Below are 26,855 nucleotides of genomic sequence, written 5' to 3' on the forward strand. Positions count from 1 at the left end.
TGGTCTTCATCAATGATCTCTCTGACTCTCTTGAAAATCCTCTGTATCTCTTTGCTGATGACTCTACTCTCTGTCGCTCCATTCTTCATCCCTCAGATCGGCAGTCTGCAGCCTCCTCACTCTCTGCAGACCTGGACAAAATCACAGACTGGGCAAACAAGTGGAACATGTCTTTCAATCCTGACAAATCTCACACTCTTACGATGTCTCTCCGAAAAGACTGACTGGACAACCCTCCCATCCACTTTCTGAATAATCCTCTCCAAGAAGTTCTGTCACTCGAGCTTTTGGGTCTCACTATCTGCCATGATCTTTCCTGGGAAAACCACATTTCAAATCTGGCCTCCAAAGCCAGTCGCCGACTGGGCATCCTCCATCGTGCGAAGTCCTTCCTTGGCACACCTGAGCTCCTCACCACATACAAGGCTTTCATCCGCAGCTCAATGGAATACTGCTCTCCCCTCTGGGCTGGTGCTCCTGCCTCACAACTAGCTCGTCTTCACGCTGTTGAAACCAAAGTTCAGAATCATTGGAATCTCCCGCGATGAAGCTAACTCCAAGGGCCCCTCACTCACTCACCGCAGGCAGGTTGGTGGTCTTTCCGTCTTCTACCGACTCCTCTCTGGCCTTGCCCCCCCAGCTCTCTCTGGGCTCTGTCCCGCAAATATTCCTACAGGTCGCACCAGATCTGCCTGCAACCCTCTTGTGGTCAAACTGCCAAAATCAAGACTCTCTGCTCACCTTCACTCCTTCATTCCTCTTTTCTCCCACCTCTGGAACAAACTCCCTCACTCTCTTCAATCCCACTCTACCCTCCAGGTCTTTAAAACAGCTGTTCACCACCATCTCTTATCTTCCCCCATCCAAAACCTTGATCTTTTCTACCCCCGCTAATTTCACCCCAATTCCACTTTTTTGAAATACCAACTTCTGTCCTGGAAGTCCTTGGTGTCCTTGTGTTTTATACTTCTCCCTCCCCCCCCCCCCCACCCCTTCCCATGCCTCCTCCCCCCAAGCCCTCTCCCTTCCACACATCTCCCTGCTCTCAAATGTTGTGTTTGTGTGCTTCCCCTTCCCTTCTCTCCTCATCTTGTTTTCCGCTCCCTCTTTTTATATATTTTGTTTGTCTGGTTGATTTGTTTGTGAAGTAAATGTTAGCTCTTTCACGAGCCTCGATTCAGTATCCAAAAAAAAAAAAATTCGGCGATTTCAGTGTGTGGTATTTAATGGGAATTTGGTTATGTTGCAGGGTGGTTCCACAGCTCAAAATCCACAGCGAATACACTTATAAAAATATCAGGTTTAATAAATTATGACAATGAGGACACAGCAAGAACCAGTGAAGGAGGAGAAGAGAAATAAACCATTCAGCACATGTGCTTAACTGGACAGAAGCTGTTTCCTCGCCTCAACCTTCAACTAGATTTATCACATGTGGACTCGTTCTGAGACACAAGACAGAGAAAGGAATAATACAGGATGGATGAGGTAGAGGTGTGTTTGTAGTCTTCCCTTGCTGTTGAGGTGTCGGGGAAGGAGGTGAGGTGATGGGGAGCGCAGTGTGGTCATGCGGGTCAGGTTCTACTGCGTTCATGTGGGATGCTCTGGGCGCTGATTTGATTATGGCGCCTGTTTGTGGCTGTGCACCAGCTCTACCTTACCCCTCTCCACTCCCGAACTCTCCTCAGTCCTTTGCTAGGCAGATGGCAGCTGAAAACCACAGCAGCATCAACTCTTAACTCTCCGTGATGCTTCACTGGCATCTTCTTATCACTTCACTTTGGTGTGTGTGGGCGCAGCTGATTTATTTAGCCATGGCCCCTGATCCCTCGGGGTGAGACTCCCATCTATGCTGCAAGTGTCGCTCACATGTTGTCGCTATCATCGCAATGTGTGCAGGTATCGCGCATGTGGAACGCCATGTTCTCATAGAACATGGCTGGTCGTGCTATGGACACGCCACGTACAATGGCATAACGTGTGTAGGAGGTAGGAGGGGTAGAACATGCGGAATGTGTGGGGGATGTGAGAAAGGACAATGGGGAACCGTTAAGAATGCTAATCACAGAGAGAAAAGAAGAATGCTAATCACAGGGAGAAAAGAGAGACATGGGTGTAGTGAAAATATACCAAGGTGAACCCAGGGGTGCTCGCTACGGAAGGGGCCGTCTATAAGACCCGGGACAACCGGGGCGTGCGGACACTTCAGCGGAACTCACTGTGACATTATCCAGTAGTATGAATGGTATGTACGCCCCCAAATGCTGCGCTGCGCTAACCATTGTTATATGGAAACTACCATTGCTGCTCATGAATGCTCTGACCTAATACCTGTTCCATGTATGTATTTTCACAGGATGTATTACCGATCTAAATGATATTAAACCTACCCAGAGGTCAAGTCGTGTCTGAGCTTGATTTTCACGACACTTAATATCATTTATTTCGCCGAATGGCTGACCACCAGATGATCGTGGTGCCGATTCTCGGAGCCGACCCACCCGCTGAAGGATCTGCATCGGCGTTTGCTCATTGGCTCAACACGCTGCAGAATTACTTTGCGGCTCACGGGACCGAGCCAACCGCTGCGATAAAGCTGTCCGTGTTACAGTCCAAGGTCCATCACACTGTTTTCACGACCATTTCTCGATTTGGGACGTACGCTACGGCCCTAGCCGAGCTGAAGCGCCTCTCCGTAACGACACGGAGCGCTGTGCACGGCCGGCATCAACTCTCTCAGCGGAGACTGCCAACCGTTTGAATCGATCGATCGCTTCGCGCAGGAGTCTTGCGGCTCCGTCTCTTGGAGGTCGCGGAGCTGACATTTACAGAAGCACTACGGCTGGCACGTGTATACAGATGCCCGAGAACAATTGACCGCATATGATCACCCACGAGTCGTGGCAGGGTCCTCGCGACACGCGCGCGACCTGAGAGGGCTACCGCCGAGGACACGGAGGAGGACCCGACCACCACGACGGCCGAGGCTCTGGGAGCTCCGGAAGCGGAATCCGCTTCCGGCCTCACTGCAGCCGCCGCTGCCCGGCCACGGCCTGCCCGGTATGCAAAACGTTACTTGTGTGGACATCGGCCGCATCCTCGCTCTGAATTCCCGGCCCGAGAGGCGACGTGTCTGTGCTCCATGGCCGGCCCGAGAGGCGACGTGTCACCTGTGCTCCACTAAGGGCCCTTTTGCAAAGGTCTGCAGAAAGGCCGCTCGGGGCACGCATTCCGCTGATCGTGATTCCGTGACGAGCGGAGATCAGCGGAACATAGAGCTACTCGGTGGAACCATCTCCTCCGCGCGACTCGCGCACTGCTCGTCGGAATCACGCCGTCACGACCGGCTCACTCCGACCACTCACTACTCGGTGGCCCATCTCCTCCGCGTGAATCGCGCACTGCTCGTCGGAATCACGCCGTGTCTCTCTCTCACGACCGGCTCCACTCCGACCACTCGCTACTCTGTGGCCCATCTCCTCCGCGTGAATCGCGCACTGCTCGTCGGAATCACGCCGTGTCTCTCTCTCTCACGACCGGCTCCACTCCGACCACTCGCTACTCGGTGGCCCATCTCCTCCGCGTGAATCGCGCACTGCTCGTCGGAATCACGCCGTGTCTCTCTCTCACGACCGGCTCCACTCCGACCACTCGCTACTCTGTGGCCCATCTCCTCCGCGTGAATCGCGCACTGCTCGTCGGAATCACGCCGTGTCTCTCTCTCTCACGACCGGCTCCACTCCGACCACTCGCTACTCTGTGGCCCATCTCCTCCGCGCGAATCACGCACTGCTCGTCGGAAGCACGCCGTGCCTCTCACGACCGGCACACTCCGACCACTCGATACTCGGTGGAACCACCTCCTCCTCCACGCGAATCGTCGTGCACTGCACCCATCGCGTGCTAATACTCTGGGAGGCCCGCGATCCCATCCTGATTCTGATCACCTCCAACACGTGGCACCCATCGCGTGCGCGCCGCATCTTCGCTGGATGGACCCCTTTGCATGCGGTTCCTCTCGCGGGCACTCTGTGAGGCCGGCGATTCTGATCGCGGCCGTCACAATCCCACCTGCATGTAGCAGCTACTCCCCGAGGCCGGCGAACTCCGCTGCCCGGAATCGCCTCCATGGAGGCTCGCTTGGCACCATGCGACGACTCGTCGCAGCACGGATGCGTTTCTAAGGACGTCGAGCGGGACCTTCATAGCCTTTCACAGCACTCGGGCTTATGCTTATGCCATGTGTATACCATGTGTATCCTATAAGATGATCGTTCTTCTTCGTCCTGGGTTTTACCTGATTTGTTGTTCCCGATCCTCAAACGGATCCCCAAATTACTTTAATATGATAACGTTGGATTGCATTACGTGGTGTTGGTGTAGAGCAGGCTTGACGGACCAAATGGCCTCCTCTTCATCCTTCATGCTCTGACCCGAAAACGAGACGCTACTTCAGGTCGTGTAGTCTATCGCTGCCAAGCATGCTCGCCACCTCGACTCGGCGGGCTCACCCGCACTGGATCAACAGGCCGAGCTCAACTTTCGGTTTCCCTCGTACGCGGTGCGCCCTAGATATTACTTTCGCCCGTCGGCCGGGTTCGTATTCCGTATACCGATCTCGCGCACGCTCGAATGCTGCTGCCCATGGACGCGAGACTTTATTTTTCGGAGTGCTACTTTACTCCGTCTGGGGATGCCGCTCAGCTCGAACTCGCCGTCAAACCCGCCCGCACGCATGCGCCCGAACTAATTGATGACGTCATCGACTATATCACGCGTTGGCTTTACAGCGTCATTAACGTAATTGCGTGCTACCCGCGTACTCATCGGGGGGGGGGGGGGGGGGGGGGGGGATACGTTTACATTTCCCTGTACTTGGTAGACTACGTACCAAATGTCAGGGTCGCGCGCCAGCGTCGTTTAGGGAGTACACGGTGACCTCGTGCAATGGTGACATTGAGCGTCGCGCCCGACTCCCTTGTCACCTGCGCATGTAACGGGGCACCGTACCGCCTGCTCGCCCTCGACCTTGGGCTCGTTGTTTACTCTGGGCTCGTTGTTTATCGGACAGAGCTCTTGGCTCGTACATTTCGAGCCTGCGAGACGCCTCGTCTGATTCCATTTTCCCTCTGCCCGGACTGCCTGTGACTCAGCCTGACCCAGACTGTGAAGGTCATCTGTCTTCGGTATGCAGCGCGCTGCTGCGCCCCCGGTGGCGGCTCGGTGCTGTTATGGGCCGGCATCCATTGAGGTGGGAGGATCGGGTGCCTTTGCAGATGTTTCGTCTACCTCGATATGACCATGATGCTAATTTGCATGTGTGGATATGTCCAAGGGATATGACCATGATGCTAATTTGCATGTGTGGATATGTCCAAGGGATATGACCATGATGCTAATTTGCATGTCGCGCTGTCGCGCTGGTATTACTTAACTATGCGCGAGGATACGTGCAACTCCCTACGCACGATGGATATATTTCTGGGGTACACCGTGACTCTGTCGCTCCGGGTAAGGGGCGTCTGCGACATTTACTCGGCATGGCCCCTCCCTGTGATCGGGCCACCTCGCCCCTTGGGAGCGTCTGCGATCTTTGCTCGGCATGGCCCCTCCCTGTGATCGGGCCACCTCGCCCCTTGGGAGCGTCTGCGGCCTTTGCTCGGCATGGCCCCTCCCTGTGATCGGGCCACCTCGCCCCTTGGGAGCGTCTGCGGCCTTTGCTCGACATGGCCCCTCCCTATGATCGAGCCACAAGGGGCCCGGGTGGTTAATTGATGCTCGCCCGGGTGCCGTCCGGTATATCGCCTCCCACCTCGCCCCTTGTGGGGCCCTGGATGGGCACTTTGTGTCCATGGATGGTCGGTCCGAGCCATTCCATGATGGTCGATCCATCCGCGGTCCGGCTGGCTCCGTGCCATGCAATGATGGCGTTGTATGGATGGATCGGTCGGACATCTGGGGATGGCCTATCCATCCGGGTCATCTAGCATGACAATCATCTCGACATCTCGACTATCCATCCATCCGGGACGACGCTGGGACAAACATGGTTTGTCCAGCCGGGAGTCTCTCTCGGTCTGCCGATCTTCTCCGATCCTCCGCGCGCGCTGTACAGCTGGACAGGATGCCATATGCATCCCGGGGGTTCTGCACGCTTCGGTCGTTTTGGGCGTCGTCGTAAACAGCCATGCCGGTCGTCCAGACAGCCTTCAGAGGCCGCTCGTGTCTCGTGCGATCGCTGCCAACGGTAGATTCGCGTGCCGGAACAGGAGTTTGTAATGCGTATGTACCCTTGGGAGCCACGGCAGGTACAGACTTACTGTAGTGCTTACTGTAATGGACTTACTGTAGTGGCCTCCTGTCATGTACTCTTACTTACTGTAAAGAGGCTTACTGCTTTACACATCTTCCACGTTTACACATCTTCCACATTGACACATCTTCCTGACATGTTGCCTAGCGACGAATGGTCTGTCGCTCTTCGTCAAGGCGCACCTTCTGCAATGAGTTGCGTAACGCTAAGGTACACCTTATCCATCTAGCTGCTGTGCCGACTACCCCACAGGTAGACTACTGCTACCCACGGGCTCATCGTCTTCTCCCTGGGATGAACACTGCTTGCTCGGTTCGATATCTTCTTGACTGGGATTTCCTCCTCAATACTTCTATATCTGGGGATTGATGCTAACCAGGCTAACAGGTTGAAATGCAGTAACCCTGCCATCGACATGGATTGACGTGACCCATTCGTTTATTGCTGATGCTTGGGCGACCTGCCGAGCGGCAGTATAGTTCTAACGGCGGGGAGAATGTAGTGAAAATATACCAAGGTGAACCCAGGGGTGCTCGCTACGGAAGGGGCCGTCTATAAGACCCGGGACAACCGGGGCGTGCGGACACTTCAGCGGAACTCACTGTGACATTATCCAGTAGTATGAATGGTATGTACGCCCCCAAATGCTGCGCTGCGCTAACCATTGTGATATGGAAACTACCATTGCTGCTCATGAATGCTCTGACCTAATACCTGTTCCATGTATGTATTTTCACAGGATGTATTACCGATCTAAATGATATTAAACCTACCCAGAGGTCAAGTCATGTCTGAGCTTGATTTTCACGACAATGGGGGCTAGGGTGACAAGGAGCTTCCTATACATCTGATCCTGGTCATTGCTAAGTGGGCTGACAAAACACTTTCACCAACATTCATTTTGAGATAACTAATCTACCATATAAAACACAATGTGTATTTGTGTATTTGTGTGATGTCTGCCCCCTTCATAAGGGTAGGTTTTAAAGGTTTTGAGTAGCGCTTTAGGAGGGATTTGAGTGGGGGGGTTTAATGGGCAATCTTTGAATGCTACTGTGTGTCCACCAGTTAAAGGACCCAAAATACCCCAAGGACCCAGAAGACTCAAAATACCCCAAGGACCCAAATGACCCCAATGATCCAAATGACACAGGACTCGAAAGGCCCCAATGACCCAGTAGAGCCCAGTGACTGTGAAGACCCAAAAGACTCCGAGGACCCAAAATACCCCAAAGACCCTGAAAGACCCCAAAGATGCAAAAGGACCCATAAGACCCAAAATACCCCGAGCATCCAAAAGACCCACACTCATATACGACCCAAAATACCCAAGGACCCAGAAGACCCCAATGATTCTGAAGACCCAAAATACCCCAAAGACTCTGAAGACTGTTAAAGACCCAAAATACCCCAAAGTCCCAGAGGACCGAAGAAACCCAAGGACTCCAAAGATCCAGAGGACTCAAAAGACTCAATGACCCAATATACCTATTGGACCCAAAAAACTCAAATGACCCCGAGGAACCAGAAGACCCTGAAGACCCAAAATACCCAAAAGACCCTGAGGACTCAAATGACCCAGAGGACCCAGAGACCCAAAATAAGAGTATGTCTCTTACATTGGAATTTTAGACCATTTAGATCATTTTTAGATGATCATTTTAGATCATTGGTGGCTTGCAAACCAAGCCTCTATGTCGGTGTACAGAAGCGGGTTTTTTTTTTAATCACAATAAGTACAAGGTGCAGGGAGGTGAAATTCGCTGCAAGTGATGTGCAACGCGGCAGGGTAAACTGAGTGTTCACTTACGAAATAATAAGTAAGGAATATAAAAGCACACCTGACACTAGGTCCAGGCTTCAGACTTTGGCAAAAAACTTTTCCAAACTTTTTTTTTTGACGGGATTTATTTATACTAGTTATTAATGAAACCCCAAGTCATTTTGTAACCGTATTACCTTTTTGGAATGGCACTATAAACTTTCAAATAGTCCAGGCAAGTATGATTAGTTTGGTGAAATGCAAATTGGCCAGTCAAATAATTGTGTTCATCCTTGTGAACTCTATTTTCTTCCTCAGATGAAAAGTGTGAAACCGTGCCTTAAACAGCTGCAGCAATCTATACAAACTATCTCGACGCTGCACGATGACGAGATTCTTCCCAGTAATCCTGCTGATCTCTTTCATTGGCTTCCAAAGGAGCACATGTGTGTACTCGTCTATCTGGTAAGTTCGCTTGTGGTTCTTAAACTACATTTGCTACCATACCTGGCGTTTTTTTGACAAATTGTAAATGACCGTTTCATATCAAAACAATACATAAGTTGTGCCACCTACCCGAGTAATGTCAGAATGAGCCACGTCATGACGAGCTATGTGATTTTGCATGTACACAGGTCTGATGATGAATGTGATTTTTATCTTTGAATGTATAAATTCTGACTATGAGCTAGATTTAGGGCCCCGAATCCAATGGTAACAAGTTCGATAAGCTAGACATGACCATAGAGCTCCTATGTGGTGGCCATCTTGGATTTTTCAATCACGATATGGAGGTGCAATTTCAATAATTTCAATTATCACGCCTGTCAAAAGACTTCAAGAGTCAGTTTGGCCTGGAAGGTGACAAGATCACAGAACATCATGACCTTGGTCCAAGTGCAGTCAAGAGGGAGCATGAAGCAATCAACAAGATCAAGGCTGCGATACTGAGTCACGGGAATCCATTTGACACTGAAGGTGACAAGCTGCACAATGTGATAACGAATGCTTACATCCCAGACGAGTATGTACCACAGATCTTGAACATTGATGTCACTGGTCAGAAGTTGTATGAAGACTACGTGTCGGAGCGTATCAATGGAGATGTTAGCCTCTGGGCACCAGTCAAGAAGGAGAACAACAAGATGTTCACGTCTGGGAACAAGAGAACCACAGTGAAACTCAAGAGACAGGACTGTGGATCTGAAGGAGACTAAGGAACTGTACGGAAGGTTCATGGTCCTTGCCAAGTCAAACAGAGACGTCAACCAGAAATATGCCATCGGAAATTACGAGTTCACTGTGACACCAAGAGCACTGTTCGCTCCAGATGGGACAATTCTTCCATGCACTGACAAGTCGAAGTTAATTCATCTCCTCGACAAGTAAGCAAGAGCAGAAATTCACCCTGAAGATCAGCAGCAGACACCAGCTGCAAGTGTTCTACAAGAAGATCCAATGGACACAAGAACTATGGCATCCACATCTAGTAAACCTACAAGTCGGAAGATTGCACTGGTGGATGGGATGGTACTTGTGCATAAGCTGACAAAGAAACCAGCCACTGTAGTGAAAGTCAACGATCTGGGTGAATGCTTCAATGACAGACTCATGTCTCTAACAAAAGATTGTGATGAGATCATACTGGTCTTTGACACGTACAAAAACGATTCTCTGAAGAGTGCTACCAGGGCTAAAATAAGGCAAGGAAAGGATGCAGTACAGTATCAAGTCAGAGATGACACCAACATCAAACACATCCCAATGAGCAGATTCCTTTCTCATGACAAAACAAAGGCTGATCTGACTGACTATCTGGCAGCGAAAACTCTAGAATACGACAGTCACTCATCCAAGTTGATCATCACGTCTGCTTCAGGGCGTACTAGGAGCAACAGCGACCTGCTCTTCGAGGACAACAACCATGAAGAAGCTGACACCCTGTTGATCCACCAGGCCGTGCTGGCATCCCAGCGAAACCCACATGATGCGCAGTTGGTGTTCTTCTCTCCCGACACAGATGTCCTGGTACTAGTCATAGCAAACTATGACCCACTGCTGAGGAATACATCAATTTCCATGGCCTCTGGAATACTTCAAATAGAGCCACTGTGGACAGCTCTAGGGGTCGAAAGAGCAAAGGCGTTGCCAGCCTTTCATGCTTTCACAGGGGCAGACAACACTGGGAGGTTCTCTCGAATAGGCAAAGCAACCTGGCTGCATGTCTACCTCAAAGCAAGTGACGATGTCACAGACACCGTGCGAATGCTTTCAGATGCAACTGAAGTGACAGAGGACATGTTGTCCACACTAGCTAACTTTGTATGCGCTGCTTACTCTCCAAATGGCATCCACATCGACAGCATCCCCGAACTACGATGGTATCTCTTTTGCAAACACATGGCAGAAAGTGACAGGCTTCCTCCTACTCTTGGAGCTCTCAAGCAGCACATCCTTAGAGTCCATATCCAAGCCAGAGTGTGGGGTCAGGCAAGCATTGCTCAACAGGATCCTCAGCTGAATCCCCTGCAAAACGGCTTTTACAAAGACACGGATGGACAAGTGAAACCAACCACAACTGAGGAGCCTCCAGCCCCCAAGGCCATCATTCAAATGGTTAGATGTCAATGCAAAACAGACTGTTCTTCATCTAGATGTTCCTGCAGAACAAACAACTTGGCTTGTACAGACCTTTGTCAGTGTGACATCCAGTGCCAAAATGATGAGGACTCTCAAGATGTGATGAACGAAAGCGATGATGAGGATGATGATGACTTTACTCAATGATGAATCAAAGCTCTGTGCTCTTTAGAAGGTGTTACATCAGTTTTACGGCGGCCAGTTTTAAAAATCCAAGATGGCCGCCACATAGGAGCTCTATGGTCATGTCTAGCATATCGAACTTGTTACCATTGGATTCGGGGCCCTTGAAAATGTATGTTTAGCCGTTAGAATCAAAGCTTTATGTTGTTTAGAAGCTGAGATATTGAGAAACATCAATTTTACGGCGGCCAGTTTGAAAAATCAAAGATGGCCGCCACATAGGAGCTCTATGGTCATGTCTAGCTTATCGAACTTGTTACCATTGGATTCGGGGCCCTTGAAAATGTATGTTTAGCCATTAGAATCAAAGCTTTATGTTGTTTAGAAGCTGAGATATTGAGAAACATCAAGTTTACGGCGGCCAGTTTGAAAAATCCAAGATGGCCGCCACATAGGAGCTCTATGGTCATGTCTAGCTTATCGAACTTGTTACCATTGGATTCGGGGCCCTTGAAAATGTATGTTTAGCCGTTAGAATCAAAGCTCTATGTTATTTAGAAGCTGAGATATTGATAAAAATTAGTTCTCCGGCGGCAATTTTTAAAATCTAAGATGGCCGCCATACAGGAGTCTGTGCAAATAGCAACATTGGCTTTCTGACTGACTATACAATATAGTTTCCAAAAATATATAGTTTTCCAAATCCCCCAAAAATTCCAACGAAATTACATAGTGAACCTGACTAATTTGTGCACCTTGCATTTGTCTCTATTGGTTTTGTTTTTGGGGAATGAAATGAAACGGACATCCTCAATTATTTCCAAGCAACGTGTTTCATTTTCCTCCAAGTATCCTCTCTGCATTATCTCATAAATGCATCTCCATCTTCATCATAATGTTTATCATTGTCATGCTGTTAGCACCAACGTGAGCTTTGCACATCTGGGAATCCGTCTCGGCCAATCCAGAGACCTCGATAGTTAAACCCATCTCCCCCTCGAGCTTCGAGTCCATGAGGCTCGTGGGGGGCGGATTGTATAGTCAGTACAATATATTGTATAGTCAGTCAACCCACTTTACACTCGTGGGGGGCGGATTGCTAAGCAATTCCAGCCACCAACCCCGCAGCGAGCGCGTGGAAGAGTTTCTGGTCAAATACCCGAGTACCTTCGATACACACGCCGCCACGAGGACGGGGGCTGAGCCTCACACGAGCCACTCTGGGTTGATACGCCCGAGCGGTTTGTGTGTCACGTGACTCGTGCCGTTAATTATTATGAACCCGATCGAGCGGTTTTATCTCGTGCAATGCGAGGCCAATGGTGAAGAGATGTGAATGGCCAAGTTGGAAGCAAACACAGATTTATTACAAATGCACAGTGCCCAGAGAAAAGAGACACAGGATAAAAACTTAGCCGTTCTTAACTTACGTGCCCAGACAAGGGCCCTCTGACTCACGCGGGGAAAGGGAGGAAGAAGAGGACGCGCTCAAAGCACGGCCACTTGGTGCAGCTCGCCCCTGACGGCTCGTTGGGGACTTTGGGGCAGTCCCCAACGACTTTGGGGGCTCGTTGGACAATTACACACTGGGAATTTATCCATAGGCCCCAATTAATTAGCATAGCTCCACCCCTCGCATGGAGACACATCACGCTTACACGGACATCTGGTCCTAACTTAAATACATTGAGGTGACTTCACGGCATTTCAATACGACCTCAAAATAATAACCAACCTTTGAATCATCCAATTCTTTTTGTGTAGAGATACTTACATCTTGTAAAACCTTTTTGTAATCTTTTTCCTTTACCCATCTAAGTTTTCCATAAGGAAGAGCCTGAGACATTGCCCAGCCATACAGGTTGTTCGCATCATAATACATCAAGTAGGAGCTCTCTACCAATGGATCATAATTTGGAATGTACTTGTTATTTGCTTTAGCATATCTCTTTGAACAGACTTGTGAAATTCCTCCTCTCTTTGCCTTTTCAATCATCAAAAGCATATCAATATCGGTTATCAAATCCAAATCTTGATTTGTCATTTTCAACATCGCACTCCAGGCCAATCCAGGTGCTGTGCAGTAGTGAGCAGGATCCAATCCATATCCAGTGCGACAAACAGATCTAAAGGCTTCAAATACATCGGCCAATAAAAGCACATCAGTTTTGAGATACAGATCGTGATACTCGCCAAGATTCTTGATGTTATATTTTTCCCAAACATTTTGTGCGTGTACATAATCTTTATCAGATATATGACTGTTGTTTAATTTGTTATAGAAATTTTCTTTTGAAGGAAGTTGTGTTTCATTGAATCTCTCAAATGAGTCCATATAGTCATAGGGGTAAATTCCCTTTTGTGTTAGAAAATCTTTATCTAAAAAATACTCTGAAAGACATGGAAACTCTTTTAGATTTTGAACCAAGTTAGCCAATGGACTTGCCATGAATTTAAATGTATCAAGAAATCTGATATGAGTAATAGGAGATGTGTGAATTGTTTTTGTGAATGAAATGTATTTCTGACCCGTGTTTGGAATTGCTGAGATACTTCCAGAAGTCTTTGAGAGTTCCTTGATAAATAGATGTGTATCATAATGAGCGTTGTTATGAAGAAAAACAGGAATGAAAGAGGGGAGTTGATAATTAATATTACAACTTTGATGAGCCGGACCTCTATATTTACCAGTGAGATGACAATGGTCTCTAACCTTTAGACCTTTACCAATTTTCTTCTCACAAATATGACAGGCAACCTTTGGCTGTCTAAATTCTCTTTTTTCTTTACTTGTTAAGGACATTGGTTTATTGGTTTCTCTCATTATCTTGGTTAATCGGACACAGTCTTTTTCTAGTCGTTTCACAAACTCCTCTGGGGTATTCGAGCCTCTATACACCTCTAACTTGTTATATTCATTACCAACGGATGATTTGATATAATAACAAAAACCACAAGGAGTATGTTTTTGATATTTATTTGTGTATGATTCTTTTGGATCTGGAGAAGCAGTATCAATTTTTTCTAAAATACTTTCAAAATCAGCATATATAACAAATGGATGTTTTATTGTTTTCTTTTCATCTTTGAATGTGATCTTTGAGCCTTTTTTAGGCATGTTGATTACCGTTGATTTATGTTCACCACAATAATTTGAATGTTTATCTAATCTTTCTTGTGTATGGAAGAAGTTAAGACAATGCATACAAATATATATTTTATTTGTTCTTTTACATACTTGTGGTTTTATTAATTTTGTAATATCTTTGATGTATGTATAATGTGAATTTTCGTCTGAATTAAAATATAGAAGATTAATATGAGTTTGTTTACAATTGTCAGAAAGCTTTAAAACCTGAATGTTGTTTGTTTCTGTTAGACCATAAACATTAACTGATAAATTATTCAAGTTTTCAAATTTAGGAATATCATTTAAAGTCATCGGAAACTTTAGATCTTTCGTATTTAATGTATTCTCATATTTTTTATAATGAGATACTCTTTCATCATGAAAATGTGGAGGATGTAAGTGTGCTAGAATAGACCAGAGAAAACATTTATTGTCTTTATTTTTGATATTGATAACTGCTTTTCTATTTTTGATAACACTGGGTAAATCAATGTAAGAAGAAGCTTTTAGAGGATCTGATTTAAGAATATGAATGTCTATGGAAATAATTTTTCCTATATTGAATCCACTTCCTACGATTGAATTATCCACATCTTGCTCTTGTTTAATAAGTTCATCATAGACTCCTGATGTTTTAAAATCTTGATATGAAGATATAAAGTGTGGCTCAGTTCTCATGTATGGTGTATCTATAACTCCTTCGTCCTTTGTCATTTCTAATTTTACTCCCATATAAAATTTAAGTGGTTTCATTTCTTTTAGTGTTTTTTCAATCAACGTTTGAACAGCAGGTTTAACTATTTCTACAGCATCAACTATAGACTCTGGTTCAGGAGGTTTGAAGTTAAAGACTTATTTTAATATGTCCTTTGAATGCGCCATCAGAGTTTTTAGTTGTGATAAAATTTGATAAATGTTGATTTGTTTTAAGATGTATTTCGAAGCCTTTCTTGAGGATATTTTTATTACAGGCAGAACAGTGTTTTGTTTCCTTCTGAGTAGGAGATAGTAGGTGAAGTAGATTAAATGTGTGTTTGTTAGTTTTAAGGTGTCTTTTGTATTGTTTATATTCTTGTTCACAAACGTCGCAATACGTTACTTTGATCATATTTATATAGCAAAATTATACTTAAAGTAAAACACCTTTTTAGAGGCTTTTTAAAAGATTAAACTGCGTTTAAAGTAAAACACTTATAGAAGAAAGTGCCTTTTTTTACAGGCTTTTTATATATGAAACTATACTTAAACTAAAACACTTTTTCACTCAGAATCATCTGAGTCATAACTCATAACTATCACATGAATACTCAGAATCATACTCAGTCATCAATAAAGCTACTCTCATAACTATCATTTGAGCACAAACTATTAGCATCATAACTATCATCTGAGTTCAATGAAATACTATCATCACCATCGTCCGAGTTCAATGAAATACTATCATCACTATCGTCCGAGTTAAAATAGTAAAATCTTCACTGCTGTAATGACTCATATTTAATTAGCAGGAAAAATATTCCCATCAATATCTATATACTTTCTTTCATTAACAGATTCAATCTCTACATTTTTAATATCAAAAGTTATCTTTAAATAATCTCTAACTATCATAGAACGAAATGACATTTCACCAGAAATATTAACATCATTCATTTTACTTAGATCTACACCCTTTGGATTATTAAAGAAAATACAAATGTCTCCTCTAGAATTATTAATGGTCTTATCATTCTTTTTCAAAGTATCACGATCGATCACTTTTTCAAGCTTTGAATAAATTGCCAGGAGTAGAGGAGAAACTTTTGTTAGATTTACTTTAATGGATGTCTTTCCAGGTATAGTTAGAGCTCTTCCTTTAAATGAAATAGAGGTGCTCATGTTATTTTCCATAACTGGTTTTACCCAAAAATTTCCATATTTATCTTTGTTCAATTTAACATTTTTGACATATTTTTCTATATCTTCCACCGAAGTAGAGCTTGATTGAAATTTGTCTTTTGTGCTTTGAAACATTGTATTTATTAGCTAATAAACTTGCGTTTAGTATAAGTAAAAATTTACTATATAAATATGATAGAAGGATATTTAGAATTTCCAGACTCTCCATATGATAAATTAGAGAATTGTCCGGCTTGTGATGGAATAGGGCTTAATAATGAGGGTTCATATAAACAATGTATTTTCTGTGATTATCTTCTAATTAATGATAATAAAAAAAAAAAAAATATATATAACTCTTTTAAATTAGAACCAAAAATGAATTACGTTACAAGATTAATAAGAGAGATGAATGTTAAGTATTATGATGATAATACACCATTTCTTTCAAGGGAAGAGACTCTTTGTATTGAGGAAATGTATAAGGGTTTAATGATATTTATTATTCAAAATAATTTTAATGGAAATGTTAATACAAGATACTATATAAATAAAATAATGAATTATTTTGAAATTAAACCTGAACTCAGGATAAAATATAGAGTTTCTAAAATAGCTCAAAAAAATTTAGATGACTTGTTTTCCAAAGATATAAATGAATGATTTTTTACCCGTTTGGGAAAACAAGATAAAATTTAACAACCATAAAAATCTTCCAAATTCATTAAGATGTCTAATAGTCAGATCAAGCGGATGTGGAAAAACCTGTTTGCTTTTAAAGATGCTCCTTACCCCCAACTTTTTAGATTATGATAATTTAATAATTTTTACGAAGTCAAGTTTTCAACCCGAGTATCAACTACTATCGCAATGTTTTAATGCGGGTCTTAACAAGGAAGACATTATCGGTTTATTTAAACTTCAAAACAAACTAAATGATTACAACATTGAGGATATAATACAACTATTTTGTGATACACAGAAATCAAAATCAAAACCCATAACTTGTATTCTCAGTGATAATACGGATGATATACCTTCACCTCAAGATTTAGATAAATCAAAAAAGAACCTCGTTATCTTTGATGATTGTGTTAATGAGAGAAACCAAACAGTAATGGATAGCTACTATACAAGAGGGAGACATTCTTCTTGTAATTGTATTTATCTTAGTCAGTCATATTTTCAACTCCCTCGTCGCTCAATAAGAAACAATGCTAATACTTTTATTTTATTTAAGTTAAATTCAATAGATGTAAATAATTTTTGGAGAGATAATTGCTCTACGTTATGTAGTAAAAAAGAATTTGAAAATTATATGAAACACACGATTGGAAAATATAAATATAATGTTGTGAAACAAGATGAGATACTAACTGATATTTTACACACATAAATGACAACTATTATTAATCTTGTGGGTAAATCTGCTTCAGGAAAGAACTTTCATAAATCTAAACTCTTGAATAGTAAAAATGAAAAGATTGTAAGTTTTTTTTAAAAACACCCTATGATTCGTTTTGTAGGTACTACAACCAGAGCAATGCGACCAGGAGAAGTAGAAGGGAAAGATTATTACTACATTTCAATGGAGGAACATATGCGATTGAGGAACGAAGGTCAAATATTTGAGGAGGTCTCTCTTGGTTCTACAAAATATTCACATTGTAAGAGTGAGTTAAATAAAGTAAAATCTAATGGTCTTGGGATTTTAGAAACTAATCCTGAAGGAATGAGACAAATTATTAAACATTTGTGTGGTGATGGAGTTAAGATTTTATCATTCGGTTTTGATATCGATGAGGAGACTCAACGCAAACGTATGAAAAGCAGAGATACAAGTATTAGTGAAGAAGAAATAACAACTCGTATTAATACCAATCAAGAATTTGATGAAATATTTAAAGAAAAGCTTTTATTTCAACACATTTACTATAATGACGAAGAAAAGGAAAATTTTCCCATTGACCTTTACAATTCATTCAATGATATTTTTCAATAAATAAATACAGAAGATGAATACCGAAGAAAGAGCAAGAAAGTTTGAAGAACATCAAGAGTTGCTTTCAAAAGTTGTAAAGCAACAGGAAGAGATAAAGAAGAAACGGAGACAGAAACTAACTGGTGAAGAAGCCTTTGAAAGAAAACAAGAGAAATTTTTTTAACCACTTTTAAAAACTCAACAAACGATTTCACCTTCAGTTCCCACGTAGTGGGGGGGCCAATGTTTTCCCGTTGAATTCAAATGTTAATTTGTGGACACTGGTTGGGTTGTCTTTAGGGATGATAGAAGTTGTAGAAAAAATATGTCTCCATTTTTTTCAAGTTCTTTATAGCGGCCATTTTGGATTATCAAAATGGCGTTTGTTGAAAACCGAAATTGTCATTATCTTGGCTTCTAAATGACCTAGAGTGTTAATTTTGGTGTCCAAATGTACATATTTGCGGATACTTAATCCAATAAACACACATTTATACACCTACATATGATCAAAAGGGTTCTTATGGCAGCCATCTTGGATTTTCACGCACTTATGCCAACACATATATATTTTTTTTTCCATCATTTTCACTTCTAAATCACATAAAGGCTGGACTTTAGTGTTCAAATGTACACTTATAATGTCTTTGTGCAATATTTTTAGTTGGCAGTGTTCATTGTTACATTGAAGGATCTCCATCCTCCTCATCATCAGTGTTATCGATTCCCATGGGGCGCTCCTGACCCGTGTTACCACACACCTCTTCATCTGCCCCACACATACACATCTCAGAACAGTTGAGATGCTGAGACCTGCATGAGCAGTGAGACATGCATTGGGTCTTCTTGCAGTTACATTTGATTAGATGTGTGATGGCAGCTGGGGCTGGAGGGTCCTTGGTTGTGATGGGCACCAGCTGATCTCCTTCTGCTCTCCATCCATGTTCTGTTGGTTGTGGAAGCTGGGGGTCCGGTACATCAGCCTGATGCCACACCATGGCCTGGAAATGTGCACGAGCAATGGCTTCATGTAAAGCTCCCCGTGTTGGTGGCAGCTTCTGTGCCTCTAGCTGTTTCTTGGTAAACAGTCTCCACCTCAGCTTGCCCACATCCACAACTGTAGTACGAGGCTCATACAGCTGGCATACAAATGCCTCAATGTCACTTTCTGTGTCAGCTCTCAGCTCCTCAGAGGCCCCAAGGTCATGAAACGCAGATACCACCTCAACAGAGCACCTATTGAGGGCTTGCCAACATGTGAGCTTTCCCTTGCCGGCAAACCGACCAGTCTGGTCTGCTCCCGTGAATGCATGGAATCCTGGTAGGGCTGCAGCCTTCCTGACACCAAGTTCATGTACTATTGGTTCCAGTGAGATTTGCCTCTTCTTGTTCCCCACACCCGTGATGAAGTATGTGTCTTTGCATAGTTCATGGTACCGGTGGAGTGCTAGGATGAATACATCAGTATCAGGTGACTGAATGTACAGCTGTGTTGCACCTCTTCGGACGGCATCTAGACTGTGAAGAAAGATCCTCGTATCAGCCTCCTCCTGGGAGCTACGGAGATGCTGTACATCCATGCAGTTGGAGAAGACATCCTGCCTTGAAGTGACGATGAAGACCTTGGTAGTCCCCTCAAAGTGACACAGAGCTTTCTTTGCCAGATAGACAGTTAGCTCATCTTTGGTGTTGGTGTGCGACAGTCTGTCAGAGGCTTCGAAGAGGAGAGCAGTGAGTTGTAGGCTGTCCAAGTTGGGATATCGTGATGCTTGATCCTACTGCCAGGTGGTTGTTTTGGATCGTGGACGAGTGACCCAACAGGGTCAGCATGCTGGGGTTCTGCAGCTTGCAGCTGGTCATCTGGTCGGATGATGTCGTCTTGTACGTCCTCAGCTTCAGCTGTTCGCATGATTGTGCATGAAAGTAGCCACACTGTGTCCGTCGCAGAGTACGGCTTGGTGACATCTGGGTTTGACCGTGTCTTGAAGCTATACGTGGTACCTGTGGCAGATTGTTTGTTTGGTGCTTGGCAAGGAACAAAGTCTGGAGCAGTCAGAACCTTGAGTGAGCGGTGTCTGGCCTTTCGGTCATGTAGTGTCAGTGTTCTATGTTCATCTGTGGAGGGTGCATGTTCCCGTCGTTGGTAGAGTGCCCAGGCTGTAGCATGGAGTGTCCGCTTCCCATCAGGTGTGTCTTCATTGAAGTCACTGTTGTCCACTGCAAAGAAGACAAACGTCCCTATGCGCATGGTTCTTGGAAAGTATACACCCTGTTCTGTCGTAGACTCTATGACTGAGTTGGCCAGCTGTGTCTCCAACCGCAAGATCCGACTATAATCAACAGACAGACCGAATCCATGCAGGAAATCCAGAAGCTTCTTGTTTCTGGTGGACTGATGGACTACAATGGCAACGGCAAGCTGCTGTGGCCATTCTAAGCGATGGCGGAATGGTGCATCTGGCTCTTTGGGCTTGTACGTGACTTGGCGTTTTGACTTGTAGCCGTACATGATGTTCTGACTGATGGTTATAACATCTCGATGAATAGTGGCTGAGCGCATAGTCTCTGGCTCAATGCTCGTGGCTGGTCCTTCCAGTAGCCAGCGGAGGAAAGCATAGAGTACTTTGGGTACATGCTTTTCAGCATCATCAGTGTTCATTTCTCCTTCAAATTGCCATGGGTGCTTGTTCTGACAAGCAATGGCACTGCGGAGAACAGAGGCACTCTCAAACAGTTGTTCGATGTTTTTTTCATTTGTCTTCGTCATTGCATCTTCGACAGCTGCATCACGCACGGCAGTGGAGAATACACAGTCTGACTCGTTTCGACGTTTTGGTTTCATGAAGTGAACGTCATCAATGTGAGAGTTGATTTTCTCCTTCATGCCTTGGGTAGTAGGTGATGGGACATTGTGCACACCATTATTGTCAAGAATCCTGGAGTAAACCGACTTCAGGTCAGACATGTTGAGAATTTCACCAGCTTGGAGTAGAGAGCGAACAAGGCTGACAAACTCAATGTCTGCGGCTATTTTGATAACATTAGTTTCTTGCAGTATGTGTTCTTTGTCATCACTTGATGTCCCACTCTTGGGAGCACGTTGGACATTCTGCACCCAGCATGGGAGATGATACTTGACGTCGATCGCATGAGCATCATGTGCACTGATGGCAGCACTCAGCTGAACTTTCCACTTGTGGTTGCTGCCTTCTTCAACAGCTTTCTTCAGCTGTTTACCTGCGTTGAACGTGCATACAACATGTACACTTTCCTTAGTGACCTCTTGACAGAAGAAACAAAGGTCTCTGTTGAATGGAGTTGATGATGAACGTGTGAAGCGAAGAGTCTCGTCTTGCGTAGAACCTGAGGTACTTGCAGCGGCAGGTGCAGAAGAAGGACGTCCACACCTCTTATGAAGATGCTGGGTGTCGCCATGTTCGCAGGCTTTCTGGTGGCGAACTCTAGCACGCTCCAGGTGAGCAGTGTTGCATGTAGATCCATAACATGCCCGGTGCCACTTTGCTTTATTGTTCCTCAAGTCAGTGGCAGTGAAACAGCTTAATCGTTCGCTGATCTGTTTGAAGTCGGCATCACCATATCGTGCCCTCTCCTGGATGAACTGGAGAAACTTTGCATATGAGCCCAGTGCTGGCTCAGTCACTAGTGCACCTTGGGGATCCTGGCACTGAATGCAAAGTGTGAAATCAGTTTCTTTCTTGGTTTTCTTGCTTTTTGGCTCCATCATAGCTCAGGGTCACGAATCTGGAACATACAAATAACAAATAACAATTAAGATAGATGTGCATTAAGTTAGATTTTGGACACTGGTTCGGCTGTGCCATAAAAACCTATTTTTATCCCTTGTAGGTTATTAAAGAAGGTTTCATTCAATTCTCTATCCCCAAAAATGTACAACTGGACACCAGAATCGAAACTCTAGGTCATTTAGAAGCCAAGATAATGGAATTTTACGTTTTCGACATCCGCCATTTTGAAAATCCAAAATGGCCGCCATAAAGAACTTGAAACAATTGGAGACATATTTTTTCTAGAACTTATATCATCCCTAAAGACAGCCCAACCAGTGTCCAAAAATTAACAAGCAATTTCACCGGGCATTTCAATCTGCTACATTGGCCCCCCCACTAACGGTAGAATTTACTCCGAAAAAACTTCAAATGCTCAAAGATTTTAGTCAAATGACAGAGAAATAACTTGGAGAATTAGAATATGATGATGAAGGATGTGTTCCGCTTCCGGTCCCTCGAGCGACGGGGCTTGCTTTGATCTCTCCACGGCATCCAAGTTTGAGTGTTTTCCCGTTCGTTTCTTTGTCAAATTTCCGCTGCGTATTTTGTTGTGTATGTGTTATTGTGTGTTTCTATTTGGTTTTGGTTTTGTAGTTGTTGCAAATTTGTGTGTAATTAGTAGTTTCTTTGTCCGCGCCTCGTGCGGCCTGGTGTCTCGTGCGGCCTCCTCGTCTCGACTTGTGCCCCGCCCCCTATATTCTCGTTTGTTCTTCCACCTCTGCTCCTGCTTTCTCAAATCCACGTTCTCACTTAGAGAGTTTTCCCAGATTGTTTTCATGGTTTTGTTTAAATATTTATTTAAATATGTTTAAACCGCAGCGGTGATTTCCCCCCCCCAGGATTTCCATGTTTTAAACGTTTCCCAGTGTGTACCCTGGATAAGAATAGGTACGCCCTATCCCTGCGTGTCGTAGGAGGCGACTAGGAGGGTTGGCGTCAGGAAGGGCATCCGGCCATAAAAAAACATTGCCTCAAAAAGAGAACCATGACAATTACAACTACATGTGGGCAGGGTACAGCCCGAAGTGGAGATCGGTTTCTGAGGTTTGGGACATGGAATGTAGGGACAATGACAGGGAGATCAGGAGAAGTAGTGGAAGTATTGGTCAGAAGAAGAGTGGAAATATGTTGTGTGCAAGAGACGAGATGGAAGGGAAGTGGTGTGAGAATGGTGAAGGGTAGGCAGGGACAGAAATACAAGTTTGTGTGGCAAGGGTGCCTGGAGGGCGTGAATGGTGTTGGTGTCCTGTTTTCTGAGGAGTTTGTAGACAGTGTGGTGAGTGTGACGAGAGTGAGTGATAGGTTGATGATGGTGAAAATGATGATTGGAAAGCTCTTGGTGAACGTCATCTCGGGATATGCTCCGCAGGTTGGTCGGAGCGATGAAGAGAAGGACAAGTTCTGGTGTGCGATAGAGAAGCTGATGGAAAACGTGAAAGATGAGGAAGTTGTTGTGGTAGGAGGAGACCTAAATGGACATGTGGGAAGGAGTATGGATGGTTTTGACGGAGTTCATGGGGGTTACGGATATGGTGTGAGAAATGGAGAAGGTGAAAGGATTTTGGAGTTTGCTGATGGAGTTGATTTGTTGATTTGTAATACTCAGTTCCAGAAAGAGGATAATAAGCTTGTTACATACACGTCAGGTGGGTCGACGACAACCGTTGACTACCTGATGGTGCGTAGGCGAGATAGGGGGCACCTCCGAGACACAAAGGTGATCCCGGGGGAGGAGGCTGTTTCACAGCACCACTTGGTTGTCTGCGACGTAAGGGTGAAAGGTGCGAGGAGAGCTCGTCGGGTGAAGTACCAACCGAGAATGAAGGTGTGGAGGTTGAAAGAGGTGACAGTAAGGGAGGCATTAAAAGAGAGGCTGAGTAGGGTCGAGGATGATGTGGTTGAGCTTGAGAGTGGTTGGATGTCAATGAAAGCTAGTCTGTTGGGAGCCGTTGGTGAGGTATGTGGATGGACAAAAGGACCACCGAGGCACTCGGAAACATGGTGGTGGGATGATGAAGTTGGAAAGAGGATTGACGAGAAGAGGAAGAATTTCAAGGAGTGGCAGAAGGCGAAGGGTACGGGAGCAGAAACAGCAGAGCATGAAAGTTATAAGGCAGCCAGGAAGGCTGCAAAGAAAGAGGTAGCAAAGGCGCAGGAGGCATGTAGGAAAATGTTCGGAGAACGCTTTTTTTTTTTTTTTTTTGTATACAAGATCGAGGCTCGTGAAAGAGCGAACATTAATCACACAGAAAGACAAACAGACACATAAAACAAATAACATCGGGAGCGGTAGACAAGATGGGGAGAGAGGGGGAAGGACACAAACACAACATTTGAGAGCAGGGACCGAGAGACATGGAGACATCGAGAGATCTGTGGGAGGGAGAGGGCTTTGGGGGGGAGGCATGTGAAGGGGGGGGGGGTGGGAGAGGTTTGGATTCGGAAGAGGGTCAGAGAGCGGTATTCAGGATTGCAAAGCAGATAGCGAAAGAGAGGTGTGATGTGATGGGGGTGAGCTGCTTGAAGGATGAAGTGGGACAAATCGTTGTCGACCCAGATGGAATTAAAGGAAGATGGAAAAGATATATGGAAATGCTGTTGAATACAGAGAATGAATGGGATGGCAACATAGAGAGTAACCCAGTTTTAGGACCGGCAGAGAAGATAACTGAGAAGGAAGTTGAGGAAGCGATAAAAGCAATGAAGGGTAGAAAAGCGGGAGGGCCGACGGGAGTTGTGGGAGATATGTTGAAGGCAGCAGGAAGTTGGGGTGTGAAGAGAATGACAGAGATCTGTAATCTGGTGGTGAAAGAAGGCCGCATTCCAGTGGATTGGGAACTGAGTACCCTCGTCCCTCTATACAAGGGGAAAGGTGACCCTCTGGAGTGTGGCTCGTACCGAGCGATAAAGTTATTGGAGCATGGAATGAAGGTATTGGAAAGGGTGTTGGAGAGGAGGATAAGGAAGAAAGTGAAGATCGACGAAATGCAGTTTGGATTTATGCCAGGAAGAGGAACGACAGACGCGCTTTTCATTGTGAGGCAGTTGCAGGAGAAGTACATGGAGAAGAGGAAGAAGTTGTTTCTTGGGTTTGTTGATCTGGAGAAAGCATTCGATCGGGTTCCACGCAAAGTATTGACATGGGCATTGAGGAAGTTAGGAGTGGAGGAATGGTTGATCAGAGTAGTGATGGCAATGTACAAAAGAGCGCGCACAGCTGTGGTGAGTTTGAGGTGAAGGTGGGAGTGCATCAGGGGTCGGTACTAAGTCCACTACTATTTGTAGTTGTGATGGAGGTGCTGGCTCAGAACGTAAAGGAGGGTTTACCGTGGGAGTTGTTGTATGCAGATGATCTGGTGTTGATTGCGGAAAGTATGGATGGACTGAAGGAAAAGATGAACACGTGGAAGGAATGTATGGAGACCAAAGGTCTGAAGGTGAATATCGGAAAGACGAAGGTGATGGCAAGTGGTAAAGCATGTGGTGAGGTGGAAAGAACTGGGATGTGGCCCTGTGCTGTGTGTAGGAAGGGTGTCGGAGTGATCTCCATTCAGTGTACAATGTGCGCTGAGTGGGTTCATCAAAAATGTGGTCTGAGAGGGTCATTAACCAGTGTGGCAGCTACATTCAAATGTAAGGTGTGCACAGAGGGAGCTGCAGATGGAGGAAATGTTGAGTTGGATCTTGGAGACGGTGTGAAGCTGGAAGGTGTGAAAACATTTTGCTACCTCGGAGACATGCTGAATGGAGAAGGTGGATTAGACTCGGCAACGGTTGCTCGAGTGAGATGTGCATGGAAGAAGTTTCGGGAATTGAGTGGCGTGCTGATGATGAGGGGAGTGTCGTTGAAGCTGAAGGGAAAGGTGTATGCTGCATGTGTGAGAAGTGTTATGATTTATGGGAGCGAGACATGGGTAATGAACGTAGAACAGCAACGAAGGTTGGAAAGAGTGGAAATGCGAATGGTTCGACGGATGTGCGGAGTGTCGTTGAGAGAGAGGAAGACAAATGATGAATTGCGAAAGATGATGGGAATAGAGCCTGTGATTGATGCTGTGAAGAGGAACAGGTTGAGATGGTTTGGTCATGTGGTGAAGGATGAAAGTGACTGGTTGAGAAGAGTGATGGAAATGAATGTAGAAGGAAGTAGAAGACGGGGAAGACCGAGAAAGACTTGGCTAAAGATGGTGGAAGAAGAAATGCGGGCAAGGGGGTAACAAGGAGAGATGCAGAAAATAGGGCAAAATGGAGAAGATTGTCATGGGGACCGCAAGGCTAACCCCCGCTCTAGCAGGGAAAATGGCCTTTTAAAATGCATGTTGTTGTTGTTGTTGATGAAGGATTATTTCGGAAACTTGAGGAGGTAAATCAACCACCTAATTATGTTGTGGAAGCTCTTCAAAACAATGAATATTCGGCAGGTTCAAAAACCAGAGCAGGTCTCATTCCAACAGAAGAACCAGCACAGTTCCATCTTGTGAAAGAAAAGTTATTGATATTTAATGATAAATTGGTATTCGTAAGTTCTGCTCAACCAAATGTTGAATTAACTCCAAGATTAATGTTTCTTCTAACAAACTCAGGATTCAGCGGTTCAAAATATTTTGATGAACCACTTGATGTGGAAAATGTGGAAGATAGGGTATATATTGATTTACTAAACTCACTTGATTATGGAGTTTCTGTTGCCGGTAAAAGTAAGAAGAATGAGAAGGAGAAACATATTAATTGATGCTTTAAGTAAGCTTGGTTCGGGTGTTAGCTTTCTTCCAAATGACCCATCACAATTAGTTAATAGGTTATTATTGTTGTTAGGTAGTAAGAAGGCTGGAAACAACAATTGTTTTAATGAAGCATCCGCCATTTTAGATCAGTTGATGAATATGAAAATAATTAATAAATGTCAATACAAAGATATTTTATTAGATATTAAATAAGATGAGAAGCACAATTCTTAGTTTTAATTTCACGAGTGATTACACAGCTTCATTCCCTTACCGTTTTTATTTTTTATTTTTATTTTTTTTATTATAAATATTCCCTTACCCACTACAACTTGACCCCACAAAAGAATATGAGGCTTCTTTGTTGTCAATGGAGACTTACAATACACTTTTAAATATCACAGAGAAAAACAACAAGTTTAGTTATAATCCAGGAAGTGGGTACAAAACGATAACAGTTTCACCCGGAGCTTACGAGATTTCTCAAATATCTTC

The 26,855-nt window shown here is 44.6% G+C and overlaps 1 protein-coding gene across 3 annotated transcripts in view; it reads left to right on the forward strand.

The window, feature by feature from the left end:
* Window positions 1–26,855, forward strand: part of MAU2 (MAU2 sister chromatid cohesion factor) — a 297,343-nt gene that overhangs the window by 48,548 nt on the left and 221,940 nt on the right. For all 3 annotated transcript variants that reach the window (XM_068129792.2, XM_078786386.1, XM_078786387.1), the window contains one exon: window positions 8,394–8,540. In XM_068129792.2, coding sequence (XP_067985893.2) covers window positions 8,394–8,540 — 147 coding nt within the window. The remainder of the gene's footprint in view (window positions 1–8,393; window positions 8,541–26,855) is intronic.

This window comes from Myxine glutinosa, chromosome 11 (genome assembly GCF_964187855.1).
Source record: "Myxine glutinosa chromosome 11, kmMyxGlut1.1, whole genome shotgun sequence".
Taxonomy (NCBI): Eukaryota; Metazoa; Chordata; class Myxini; order Myxiniformes; family Myxinidae; genus Myxine; species Myxine glutinosa.